This window comes from Mugil cephalus, chromosome 8 (genome assembly GCF_022458985.1).
Source record: "Mugil cephalus isolate CIBA_MC_2020 chromosome 8, CIBA_Mcephalus_1.1, whole genome shotgun sequence".
NCBI classification, from domain to species: Eukaryota; Metazoa; Chordata; class Actinopteri; order Mugiliformes; family Mugilidae; genus Mugil; species Mugil cephalus.
The window spans coordinates 9,149,371-9,162,587 of NC_061777.1; the positions used below are offsets into that span (position 1 = coordinate 9,149,371).

At 42.7% G+C, this 13,217-nt stretch overlaps 2 protein-coding genes across 3 annotated transcripts; one reads left to right on the plus strand and one right to left on the minus strand.

Moving 5' to 3' along the window:
• Positions 1 to 2,453: 2,453 nt before the first annotated feature.
• slc35d2 (solute carrier family 35 member D2) lies at positions 2,454 to 7,868 on the plus strand. Of its 2 annotated transcripts, none has more exons than XM_047592395.1 (12): positions 2,454 to 2,724; positions 2,858 to 2,891; positions 3,805 to 3,891; positions 3,982 to 4,049; positions 4,127 to 4,198; positions 4,327 to 4,395; positions 4,476 to 4,578; positions 5,526 to 5,618; positions 5,715 to 5,782; positions 5,877 to 5,955; positions 7,140 to 7,222; positions 7,419 to 7,868. In XM_047592395.1, exons 1-12 carry the CDS (start codon positions 2,594 to 2,596, stop codon positions 7,558 to 7,560), a joined length of 1,029 nt encoding a protein of 342 aa, XP_047448351.1. In that variant the 5' UTR covers positions 2,454 to 2,593; the 3' UTR covers positions 7,561 to 7,868. The 2 variants fall into 2 exon arrangements, with proteins under 2 accessions (XP_047448351.1, XP_047448352.1); XM_047592396.1 differs by having other exon boundaries at positions 2,621 to 2,724; positions 3,691 to 3,891.
• A 478-nt stretch (positions 7,869 to 8,346) lies between these two features.
• On the minus strand, positions 8,347 to 12,539 carry znf367 (zinc finger protein 367). Its single transcript, XM_047592397.1, has 5 exons — positions 11,962 to 12,539; positions 10,962 to 11,112; positions 10,685 to 10,804; positions 10,165 to 10,303; positions 8,347 to 10,078 (listed from the first exon to the last, which is right to left on the minus strand). The coding sequence occupies exons 1-5, from the start codon at positions 12,235 to 12,237 to the stop codon at positions 9,820 to 9,822; spliced, it is 945 nt and encodes a 314-aa protein (XP_047448353.1). The 5' UTR covers positions 12,238 to 12,539; the 3' UTR covers positions 8,347 to 9,819.
• Between the last annotated feature and the right edge of the window lie 678 nt (positions 12,540 to 13,217).

Consider the following 13,217-nt stretch of genomic DNA (forward strand, 5'->3'; position numbering starts at 1 on the left):
AGCAGATACCAATGGAACATGTGCCTCGCCTATGTGACTACTGAAGCGTGCAAGCTAGCAATGTTTAACTCTGAAGAGCTATAACTCATCAGGCTAAAGCTGCACGGTAATTTGTCACTTAATGTAGGAAATATAACAGTCCAGGTCCGCATTCTACCTTTTATCGTTCTGTTTATCTGTGTGGACTAAAGGTTATTTGATATGCCTGCTTAATCTGCATAACATGCACGGTCAATGTGCTGCAAGGTGCACATCTACTACTAATAAAGTGGTGCAATAGAAAGATAGACGGATAGGTTACTTTATGCGTCCCCAAAAGGAAATTAGGTCGTCATAGCAGTCCGGGATTTGAATACAATAAAATACAACAGAATAAAATACTGAGGTAGAAAAATAAAAGCAAAAATAAAAATACCGAATAGGACAAGGACACTTAAAAACACAAGATACATAGGTAGATAAGGTGCAGTGGCAAGATGATGGTATTATTTTTTTTTTTTTTTACACCACAAGGGCCATACAGCATTATTACAATAACTCACATACACCTATGCATAACATTATGCACCTTTATGATATTGTGTAAATCTCCCTTGCGCTTCCAAAACAGTTGTGACTCATCAGAGAATGGACATGGGCCTTCTAAAGGTGTCCTGTGGTGTCTGGTAACAGGATGTTGTTAGTGGGGGGGCACTGGATCCTATGGGTTGAGGGGAGGGGCTTACGTGGATCAGGCTTGTTCCAGTGCATCCCACTGATACTTGATGAGTTTGGGATCTAGTGAATATGGAGGCCAGATCAACACCTTGTGGAGTTTTTGAACTGTTCCTAAAGTGTGTGTGTGTGTGTGTGTGTGTGTGTGTGTGTGTGTGTGTGTGTGTGTGTGTGTGTGTGTGTCAGGTTACATCCTGCCATGAAGGAGTATCATTGCCATGTGGTGGAGGTGCCCGGTCTGGTAACATCCACGCGAATGCCAGGTCCTAAAGTTTTAAGTTTTGTATTTACTGTACCCGTCGGTGGTTTTAATGTTGTGGCTGATCAGTGCCTATCTGACATGTATTTATATGCTGTGGACATGCAGTGACCCTGGTGTGTTTCTTTAACGGACGCATGAACAAAAAGGCCAAACCTTCGTTGGCGCCTCATAAAGAGGAAGTTAGAAAGCTTCTTCAGTTCTAAATGACTAACGGGGACTTTAGGTGTTTTATTTGGGACATTGTGGGTGAAACGTGAAACCATGTGGAGTTAACAGCCAGGCACTCCCCTCACATTTGAGCCTATTTGAAAATGTATAAGTAAACTGGACGAGTAACGAAATGAAAAGAAAACCCGAGAAGTCCAGTTGCCCTTGTTTTATCTCTGTTTTTGGATAAAACCATGACCCAGATGATTGTGAACCTCCACACACAACAATAAATCACCAGTAAAAGTTAAGGCATGTCCTGCTGTTCTGCGTGCTGGTTCACTATCATGGCTTACTGGAATATTTAATGTAAATGAGTCACGCACCGAGTCAAAACGCCTGTCTGTTCAAGGCAGGGAAATTCTGCTAAAGCCTCTTCCTTGTTTGTCATGTCACAGTACAGTAAATCGACAATTACATTTTTAAGACCACACCTACAAAGAAAGTAGAAATCATGCAGGAAGTGCTACCTGGTCGCTAAGTTTCTTCTTGGTGTACACGCCGCTGGCAGCAGTGAAGGCATCATTGAGCAGGATGATGGAGATAGAAGCACACTTCATTTTTTATTTTCATCTTCAGAAACAAGTCAAAAAAGGAACCTTTACCTTGCAGCGATCACGGCACCAAAGGCTATCGTCACAACGCTGTACACTATGTTGTTAGTGTTGGGCCTTTGGGTCCTATAGGTTGAGGGGAGGGGCCTTTGTGGATCAGGCTTGTTCCAGTGCATCCCACTGATATTATCAGTTTGGTCAGGTTTGATTTGCTCAGTTGAGGGTCATTGCTATGGGGTGGGGGCGTCTGGTCTGGTCTTGGTGGGTTGTACATGCCTAAGTAACATGCACAAAAATGCCAAGTCCAAAAGTTTCCACTGAACTGACACAAGATGGTTTAAATGTTATTTACGTCTCTTGTAAGTGGTTTTAATGTTGTGGCAGATTGTGAAGTTCACATATTTGACAGGAGACAAAAAGAATTCTTATTATTATTTGTGAAAAGTCGTGTTAGTTTTACTTCCAATATTATAGCCAATCATCTAGGCTACTAAGTGTTTGCATTAGTTTGCATCAGAGCATTTTAGCTGTTTTTACTTAACAAACTATATGAACTTCTTCCAGAAAATATAAACTACACTAAACACATTTAATTAGCCTCCTTAAAGGCGCATTAGGTTTTATATGAACGTGTGCTATGCGATTTTATTGCACAGGACCTACAGCTGAATTATGCAATAATACGAGGACCGCCCACTTGATCTTGTTCCTATCTGGTTGTTTAGCAGTGACAGACAGGAAACAGCAGTAGAATATGCCTCTAGACCGGTAACCACTACATTTTGAAGTCATAGCCCACAGCTACATAGTTTTTTAACGCCTAACATGAGTCTTTAGAGTTATTTCCTTTCTAACAATGTCTGCCGAAGCCTGTAAAGAAACTGTGCAGCAGCACTCGGGATTGCTCAAGTTCCTCTCCGCGCTGTTTTACGCCGGCTGCTCGTTTCTGATCACCGTGGTGAACAAGACCGTGCTGACGAGCTTCAGGTAGGTTCACTGATGCGGTGGGAGGATGAAATACACATGAAATAAACTTTATACACGCAGTCCGTGAGTTTATTAACGGATCCGCTTTTCTCTTGATCTTGTGTTTTTATTTACTTTTACTTTTATTTTGCAGGTTTCCGTCTTACTTATGTCTCGGCATCGGTCAGGTGAGTCGTCCAGCTCCAGGTGTTGATGTCAGTGGTTCTGTCAGACATCGAGCTGATGCAACTAAAATAGAGACTTGTTATTTTTTTTTTTTCTCATCCAATAGCATCTCCAGTTCCAAATGTCTGTTGCAGAGTTTAGATTTTTTCTATTTTTTTTTTTATTAGAAACATCTGTGGGTGGTGTCCTCTTGTAAATCACATGACTGGGGTCTGTCAATGACCTAATGGTCAGATTGCGTGAGTGATTCTGTAATAACCCGGCAATGGCAAAACAAACTGTACACAATGAAGGTGTGATTGGAGATCAAACGTTTTAGGCGTTAACTGGTGTTCAGAGTAATGTAAAAAAAAAACTGTCAGCCTATATGTCCTGGTCATAACAGGGTGGTTCCACTTTTACATGGGTGGTTTCCTTCAGGCCTCTTTCCCGTCTGTTTTCTTTGGTGTTACGAATCAATGCACACTTACCACCGCTGTGCAGACGACGCATTCACCCCGCGATCAGTTGCCCTCCCTCTTTAGCTTCCGTCAAAGACTAGATGTCCCTCAACTTCCTTCCTCCTTAAGTGTGACAAAATTAAAATTCTCACTTTTAATTTATTCCAACCAAACACACCAACGAGGCGTGATATTATGACCACTGGCGGGGAGAAGTGAATTACACTGACAACCACATAGTAATAACCCTCCAAACACACAAAAACATTATCAGAACAGCTAAAACAAAACAAAACCCTCCCCTCAACCCACAGGACCCAAAGACCCCCCACTAACAACATCCTGTTATTAAACACCGCAGGACACCCTCAGAAGGCCCATGTCCATTCTCTGATGAGTCACAAGGAGACCTACACAATATTAGGAAGTCGGCCACGGCTGCACGAATCCTCACTGATCTCTGTCGCCCTTTCAGATGGTCACCACGGTGGTCGTCCTGTATGTGGCCAAAGCAAGCAAAACGGTGCAGTTTCAAGATTTTGACAGAAGTATTTTCGCAAAAGTAAGCTTCAAAAGTCTCCCTGTCAATCACCTGAGTTCTTAATTGTGTTCTGTTTTGCGACGTTGAACGTGCCCTGTGTTCTGTTGCCAGATTTTCCCTCTCCCTTTGCTGTATGTCGGGAACCATATAACGGGCCTGGCGAGCACCAAAAAACTCAGGTTTGGCTTTACAGGCTTTAACAGAGCTACTGTGCCCACTCATGAGATCTTCCTCAAAAACATGTCGTCTTTTACAGTTTGCCCATGTTCACAGTGTTGCGGAAATTCACTATATTGATGACAATGATGTTGGAGGTGTACATACTAAGGTGAGACTTTTACATTGCTGCCAGGATTGTGCTAATGGGTTTACTTGGACTGTATAATTTATCTCTCTTTGATGGAAGAACAGGACACGATTACTTTGCTTTCACTTTTTATTTTGCATCTTTTTCAGAAAATCATTTCCAAAGCGGCTAGTGTACAGCGTAATGACGATAGTCTTTGGCGCCATCATCGCTGCAAGGTAAAGGTTCCTTTCTTGACTTGTTTCTGAAGATGAAAATAAATAATAAACTGTGCTTCCATCTTCATCATCTCTGCTAGCTCTGACCTGGCCTTCGACGCGGAGGGCTACACTTTCATCCTGCTCAATGATGCCTTCACTGCTGCCAGCGGCGTGTACACCAAGAAGAAACTTAGCGACCAGGTACGACTTCCTGCATGATTTCTGCCTTCTTTGTAGGTGTGGTCTTAAAAATGTAATTGTCGATTTACTGTACTGTGACATGACAAACAAGGAAGAGGTTTTAGCAGATTTTCCCTGCCTTGAACACACAGGCGTTTTGACTCGTTGCGTGACTCATTTACATTAAATATTCTGGTAAGCCATGATAGTGAACCAGCACGCACAACAGCAGAGATAAAACAAGGGCAACTGGACTTGTCTGGTTTTCTTTTCATTTCGTTACTCGTCCAGTTTACTTCTTCATTTTCAAATAGGCTCAAATGTGAGGGGAGTGCCTGGCTGTTAACGCCACGTGGTTTCACGTTTCACCAACAATGTCCCAAATAAAAGCCCTAAAGTCCCCGTTAGTTATTTAGAACTGAAGTAGCTTTCTAACTTCCTCTTTATGAGGCGCCAACGAAGGTTTGGCCTTAAAACTTTTGGACCTGGCATTCGCGTGGATGTTACCAGACCAGACACCTCCACCACATGGCAATGATACTCCTTCATGGCAGGATGCCACACACACACACACACACACACACAGTTTAGGACTTTAGGAACAGCTCAAAAACATCACAAGGTGTTGACCTGGCCTCCATATTCACTAGATCCCAAACTCATCAAGTATCAGTGGGATGCACTGGAACAAGCCTGATCCACAGAAGCCCCTCCCCTCAACCCATAGGATCAAGTGCCCCCCACTAACAACATCCTGTTACCAGGACACCATAGGACACCTTTAGAAGGCCCATGTCCATCCTCTGATGAGTCACAACTGTTTCGGAGGCACAAGGGAGACCTACACACAATATTAAGAAGGTGGTCATAATGTTATGCCTGATCTGTGTATGTTTTTTTGAATTATTTGCCTCCTCAAATATCCTGTGAATCCATTATTCCTCATATTTCCCTCCTTTGTCTCGAAGAGCCTTGGGAAGTACGGCGTCTTATTTTACAACGCACTACTCATCGTCATCCCCACTCTCTTGGCAAGTGCATTTACTGGAGATCTGCACAAGGTACATGCATCAACTACGACCGTGCATATTCTCTCCTGTTTTATGAGCTCCAAAACTGCGTGTTATATGAGTGTGTGTGTGTGTTTTTATCCACAGGCAGTCACATTTGAAGACTGGATGAAAGTCACTTTTGTTTTTTGTTTCCTTATGTCCTGCTTAATGGGGTATGTCAGCCACAATCATACTTCCACAGGTCTTACATCACTGCCTCAGCCTGCCTTGTGTTATTTCAGGATTGAGCTCTGTTGTTCTTTTCAGGTTTGTCCTGATGTACTCCATAGTCCTGTGCAGCTACTACAACTCAGCGCTTACCACCACCGTAGTAGGGGCAATAAAGGTAAGAGCGCTTTGATAATAATGCTATTTGTTTTTTTTTTTGGACTTGCAGTGTCACACATCTGCCAACTTCTAACTAGCGTGTGGATCTGCAGTCTATTTAAATCTGCACCAAAGGCAACAATTACTTCGTCTACATGTCAGTGGCTTAAGTTTTGAAGTTAGGGTTTTGAGTTGCACTGCTACAGATGACATAGAAAAAAAAAAAGAAAAAAAAAACATGCATAATTTATGAGATGGCACAAACACATTCCGATGAGTTACAACGCCACTTTCTTACTTGGGGCTAGATTTCTGAATGAATTATAGTATTTATGTGTGGTGGAGAACTTTCAGGGAATCTGAATTAGCTGGAATTAGCTTTTGCACATCGCAAGCTTTTCAAGTCATATAACCAACTATTATTTATTATATTATATACTTATGTTAACAGCAAACACCATAATTACAAAAAACACTACATAATTACTGTAAATGATCTACTTGTGGATGTGAAAAATAATTATATATATGATTATACCATTGTCATTACTGTCAAAGTTGTGATCACATTGCATCTCCCTTACTTTGAAATTCTGACAGCTTTAGTGAAATCTGGCACATACACACCGATCAGCCACAACATTAAAACCACTGTTTTGAGTATTTCCTGTGACCCTGCTCGGTTTTCTTCGCGCTTCCTGTTTTATTTTGTAAAGTTCTTCCGTGCTGCTTCCTGTCTTGTGTTACTTCCTGTGTTTTACGTATATACGGTCCACGTTTTTTTCTCTTTTTACTCTTTGACTGACTGTTGGATTGTTTTCTCCTCGTGTCCTCAGCCCTCATCAGTTCCACCTGTGTCTCTGCCCACGTGTATCGTAGCCCTGCCTTTCCCTTTGTTCTCTCTTGCGTTATCTGCTATCTTTCCCCTGATCTGCTGTGTGACCCTGTTTGTCTTAGACTCATTTGTCTTCGTATTCCTTAGTTTTCGTCTGGGTCCTTAGTTGATGTTGTTTGAATTTGTCTTCTTGAATTACCCCGCCTCTCAGCGCCTTCAGTTTCCTGTTTTAATGTATTTATGTTTTTATTAAATTCATTTTGTTTCCTACTCCTGGCTCCTCCCTCCGTGTCCTGCATTTGCGTCTGGAAATCTTGACACTGTTTCTACTGTCTGCTGACTTGTATAAATATTAACACATCCCTCAGAACGTTGCAGTAGCCTACGTCGGCATCTTTGTGGGGGGAGACTACCTGTTCTCTTGGACTAACTTCCTAGGGCTCAGTATTTGGTAAGACTTCACGCAGAGAATAATCACCCTACAGTCTGTTAAAGAATAAAATCAGCTGCTGCTGACGAGAGTTTGGCCAAATAATCAAACATGTGAGGTCACATTCCATTTGTGATACACAGTGACTGGTTACATTTGTAGTTACTATTTTATTACACAGCCTAACTGTTCTTTTCTTGTGTCTCTTGCTGTGAAGCATGTCAGGGGGATTGTTGTACTCGTATCTCACCTTCAACAGCAACAGCAACTACAAGCCAACTGAGAGCAAAACAGAAGAAGCGCAAGAGCTGAAGATTCACATCGCAGACGACTCAACAGGGAAGCGCTCTGCCATCTAGAAGAAGGACAATATCTTAGCATTCACCACACGGTGACATCGTTCTGCTCCATATTAGAGCGTTCAACTGCTTCGACACTCCTGTTTTTGTGGATGTGAAGTCACCATTAACTGATTTCCTCGGATAGTTAATTGCACTTTTATACCACGAAGGAATCGACGAGACGGGCCCCCAAAAGTTCCGGGTCAGGTTCAGTGAATGTTTATTGAAGAGCAACAATGACATAACAGTGTGGACAGCCTGTCAGAGAAATCTTTTTTTTGTTTTTTTTTGTTTTAAAAATGTGTAATAAAATGTCTACCAAGCAAGCAGGATCACTCTATACACTCAAATATGAAAATGGTCGGATGATGTTAGCAGAGGGGAGGACTGAAACTAAAATTAAAACTTCAAAGCTCTCTGTAAATTGTGCACACTCAATATTCTAACGAACACTACGCATGTGTGTGTGTGTGTATATATATTAAATGCCATAAATTTTCTCAACACAAAACAGACGAGGGGTTAAAAAAAATAATTAAAAAAGACTCCAAATACTACTCTATTATCGGGTACAAAAAATATCTTTTGGTTTTTTGATTATCAACATATTTCTTTTTTTTTGTTGTTTTTGCCTTCCAGTTTCATGGTAAACTTGGTGAGGGTACTTGGTTGTTCTGATTCAAACACCACAACTAGTGTGACAGCCTTTGAGTTGGCTTTCCCCCAAAACAGCCAGGGGGAAGGTCAGTAATGAGGGGTTTGTTTTTTTTTTTTTACAGTGTTGAAGATGTAGTGTTGCTTAACAAAAAAAAAAAAAAAAAAAATGGAGAAGAGGGGGAAAAAAAAACACCCAGCACTACACAAATCAGTTCACAAAAAATACAGATGCCACTTTTCCTGGACACCTACAATAAATCTTATCTTCAGTGCATTGCAAGCTTAATCCAAGACTTAATAGGGGGTGTAAGTGCTTAATCAAAATCAGCAAAACGTGAAAAATGTGACATTTTCTGAATTAATTTGCGATGCTTTTACAAACTTGGGATATATAATTTTTCCATAACAATATTTCCCTTTTTTTCCCCAGCAGAAGAAAACTAAAATATAAATATCTCATAACTTAAAAACTTTGAAGTGAGATGACTGATTTTGCCACACACACTGTGCCATGATGCCGGTCTGCCGTCTTTTAATATAAAAGGTGGCCGACGTCCGCGCATCTCCCGGCTCACTGGAAAACTTTCATCCTACACACTTGTAACAAGGTAAACCACAATGAAAATGGAAATATGGCATGTCCTAAAAAATAAAAAGGTAGTCTGGACCTTTAACTATTGTAGAATATGAATTGAATGAATCAAATCCAGAAGTTGATAGACCCACACCTGTCTGGTGCTATCAGGCGAATCTAGTTACATATACAAACTGAACAAGTGACAAAGATGTAAACGTTTCTCATCAGAACTCTGGATTAGGCTTGCAATGATCACTTCTCATTCACATATAAAACACAACAGAACAAAAAAAATGACCCATGTCATATGTCAGACTTGTCCAGCTCCCCTGACGTTTTGTCTCCTCTCATCCGCCTTTGCTCGCCACCTCTTAAATAAACTTTTAAGTTGTACCAGTGAGGCTAAAAACTATTTGAATCTTTCTCAGTCCGTTTCGACCACTGCCGTTGTCGTCATGAGCGGCGGCGAAGCTGTGCTTATAGTGCCGGAGATGAAACCTGGGAACATGGTGAGAGGCCATTCGACGGTTGGAACTCACTTCCTATGTTTGACCACACCCTGTATCATCCTGTCCATCTGAGCTTTATCCATATATACATCAGTCATACACACTCTCTTGTACTCACAATGTACTCGTTACCAAAGTGCAAAACAAATTAAAACATAATAGGTATTCTTTCCTTGCCTTTAGAAGACAAGAAGACATTCTTCATATAGTCAAATCTACATTTATAGCAGCCTAAAGGGATAAAATGGATGCTGAATAAGGTGCTTTAGCTTGTGCCTTCCTGGTGCTGCGTGTTGGGGAGGGAGGGAGGGGGCGGGGGGTAGATGATTCTGCACATAACACTGATCTGAGGCCAATTTAGCTCCTTCTTGAAGCCTGGTTACACAACTCGATAGAATAAACTAAACTAGCTGTAGATCTGCGATTACGAACAATATATAGTGACAGCACTAATTACAGGAAGGCGGATTGGGTTTGGAGATATGAGGGGGGGGGGGGAGCGGGTCCAGGATCGGGAGGTGGGTTGGGGTATGTTCAGGCGGACAGGTTGTTGGCCAGCTCAATGAGAGCCAGAGCGCCGTGGAGACGCTCCCGCTGCTCCTGGAGGCGGCGCTTGGCCGCGCCCCCCTGGGTGCTCTTCTCCTCCTCCATGGCCTCCTCTTCCTCCCCGTTTTCTTCGTCGGACTGGAGGAACTCCATGGGATCCTGCTGCTCTTGGTCCTCGGCGCTCGCCTTGCCCTGCGGCTTCACCTTGGTGGTTGTAGGGGCCCGTTGCTCGCGGGTTCGCCAGTACCTGCAGAGATAAAGAGCATGTTAACGTGTGACATTTAAAGCATTTGACTTGTGATGAGTCACGTGCCAAAAAGCTTATTTACGTACTTGGCCAGCCACTCTGCAACAGCCTTGTTATCCACTGACTGAGCCTTCCCCTGGCCCTCCTTTGGTTCCTCCCTCTTCAGACGGGAGAAAGGATGCTTGGGGCAGTGACGGTTAGCGTGTGTGAAGCGATTTCCACAGCCTGCAGAGAAAACAACAGGAGTCAACAAACGAACAAACCTCCACTTTGTCTGTCATTGTAGGAGAGTGAATGTGGTTTATTACTAAATTCAACAATACACATAACAGTAAACAAGTCCTGTTACTGTTATTATCCATTAGACATCAGACATTAGTCTTCTGTCAGTGTTGTGGCTCAGGTACTTTCCAAATGCTTCAAATGGAACTGAGCTTCTTAAATATACAGTGAGTCACACTAACGGAAACATATTTCATGTGTCCCTTGGAAAGTACCTAAAGGGGGCTTAAAAGTGAAAGTTCAGAAAACTTTTGTTTTTTGCTGCCATAACATTAGTCTACTACCTAAACTGGACAGACTTTTCTGAAAACAACGCTTCCCCACCTTTATCCGAGCAGACAAATGGTTTTTCCCCAGTGTGCAGCCGCTGGTGCGTCTTCAGCTGACCACTCTGGACAAACGCCTTCCCACAGTTCGGGTAGTCACACAAATAAGGTCGTTCTCCTGAGGTGAAATAAGGGAATAGTTTGGTTAAAAGTAAGGTCATTGTTCAACAGCAGTTATTATACAGAAGCGCTCCTAAATGCTGCATATACAGTACATAACTTTTAAGTTAGCTATACAGGACAGAGGGGGTACCCTTTCTAGCCGTGTCCCTAACCTGTGTGCGTCCTCTTGTGGGCCTGGAGAGACTTCTCTCTGGGAAACACTCGGTTGCAGATGTTACAGCGAATGCGGCTGGATGAAGTCTCCCCCTCACTGATCAGCTCCCGCACCGTGTCGGCCCGGGGCCGGCCTCTGCGGATGCCATCCTGCCAGCAGGAACACAATGAATTATTCCACTGGCTAAATTAACACCTAAACTTCTCAAAGATCAACAACTGTAAAAAAAAAAAAAAATAGAGCAGAAAAACAATATGCCAGAAAGATTACATCATTTTCACTCTTTCATAAATCTGCTACATATTGCACATACTTTATAATGTTCGTTACAAAGTAGTTTGAGCAGTGTTTTTTTGATTTGATACAATGCAACATAATGTTAATATTAATTCCCTGCGAAGCGCTCACGTGCTACATTGGAGCAGCACGCGCGTCCGTTCATTGTAACTCATTCACATCCGGTTATAATTTTGGCGCGCGACTAGCGTCACGTATGAGCAGCTGCTCCAGAATCAGGAAGTAGTTGGAGGTTTTTTTTTTTTTTTTTTTTTTTTCGCTAAGTAGCTGGAGTTTAAAATCCACCAAGACACACCCTAATGCGCGGGCGTTTTTTTTTAAATGACTCTCCATCTTGGCCACATTAAGGCTGTGCCTAAACTAACATTTTATACTCTAAGTACTCCCCACTTTAAAAAAAATAAATAATGTTGTTTTGTTTGATACTAGCCAAAATCTCATATGAGGACACGCGCTGGGACGTATTGGCTCTTTAAAAGTTGTTCATATCAGCATGCACGCGCTCCATCTTTCTAGACTTATAAAATGGTACTAGTGGTTACAACATGGATGTAGTTATAAGTCAGAAACATTGTTATAAGTGTTGTCAATAACCCCAAACTATATAGAATGACTAAAACCTTTACATTGTGCTCAGGCTGTACAGCGTTTCTTCTCGTTAGCTGTATCATAATGATTCATTTTAAAAAAAGGCTTCCTACCTTGAGCTGTTCGGGGGACAGAGCGTTGTCCGCTTCCCTGGCCGTCTGTGTCCCGGTAGGGGACGCAGCCCCGCTCACCGAGCCCGGGCTCAGGGTCACATTGTGGGCGTTCTCGCCCCACTTCCACGGGTAGACCATGAAGTCGCTGAACCCGGGGCTCGTCGGCGTCAGCGCCTCCGCTTTCCTGGGTTTGATCGGGGTGGTCTTGATGACCGACACCAAAACCCGTTTGGGCGAATCGTTGCAGAAAATAACGTGTTGCTTGCTATCTGCCATGGTCCCGGGTGTCAAAAAGAAAAATGCCGGTGATAGTCGAAAAAGCAAACAAAAAAAGTAATTGCTGTTCTTTTTTTCTTTTTCAATCAATGAAGAAATATTCTAAACAGTTCGCCGTTTCAGTCTGGGGTGAATATTTCCTTCATTTCCAGAGATGAAGAGAGAAAAAAAGTCGGGTCCGCTTTTCGCTATAAAGTATCCAAAAGTCAGTTGAGGGGCTGGTGGTGGTAAGTTTCCTCCGTGTCGCAGCAGGTCGTCTGGTCTGAACCGACCTGTGTGCGCCCACAGCAGCGTTGCCCGCGTTGCAAAATCGCGCCTGACCCGGTGCAGGACACCGACCAATCAGCTGCAAGGATCCGACACTACGTGTCAGGAGCCGCCAATAGACGCAGGGGCACGGGTCTACCTACCTTCCCCTCAGACCAATGGGCAGCTGTATCTGTGGGAAGGGCTAGACTTTTTTTGCCCAATGAAATTTAAACACTTGACGCGCGCTCTGGCAAATTGACATCAAGGTTGGCCAATGGAGACGAGAAGATGGCACGACCTGGCCAATGACAGCAAAGAGCGGTTAATTCTACACAGCAGATGGCACTTTCCAGCGCGGGAGAATCTGTTTATGTTATTACATTTTTTTTTTGGTCGTTTTAAAGGGAAAGAAAACGATAGCTCCGAGGCGCCAAAGTTACGTAATCACGTTAGGGCGGAAACACTCGAACAAAGGGTGTTCTGTGCGAGAGAAACTGGAAAAAGAAACTTAATTTTATTTGATTTGCTTTGTGGCAAATTAGTGTAATACACCATGTAACTAAACGCTGTGCAAGTAACAACTAATATATATCATAATATACACAGTAGTGCTTTATGAGATGTTCCAAAAGAAAAGTCTTTGTCTTTTTGTGCCTGTCCCATGAACTTTATACTGTAAAGTCGCCCTGTCCCATTACTGTCACGCATTGGCTGTAGGCTCTATACAAGCA

Excerpts from the sequence above, each read along its gene's own strand:
- slc35d2 (XM_047592395.1), top strand. The coding sequence starts at position 2,594 with ATGTCTGCCGAAGCCTGTAAAGAAACTGTGCAGCAGCACTCGGGATTG. Across the intron at positions 2,725-2,857 it reads ACCGTGCTGACGAGCTTCAG|GTTTCCGTCTTACTTATGTC; the intron begins GTAGGTTCACTG and ends TTTATTTTGCAG. Across the intron at positions 2,892-3,804 it reads TATGTCTCGGCATCGGTCAG|ATGGTCACCACGGTGGTCGT; the intron begins GTGAGTCGTCCA and ends TCGCCCTTTCAG.
- znf367 (XM_047592397.1), bottom strand. The coding sequence starts at position 12,237 with ATGGCAGATAGCAAGCAACACGTTATTTTCTGCAACGATTCGCCCAAA. Across the intron at positions 10,805-10,961 it reads CCACAAGAGGACGCACACAG|GAGAACGACCTTATTTGTGT; the intron begins GTTAGGGACACG and ends ATTTCACCTCAG. Across the intron at positions 10,304-10,684 it reads ATTTGTCTGCTCGGATAAAG|GCTGTGGAAATCGCTTCACA; the intron begins GTGGGGAAGCGT and ends TTTTCTCTGCAG.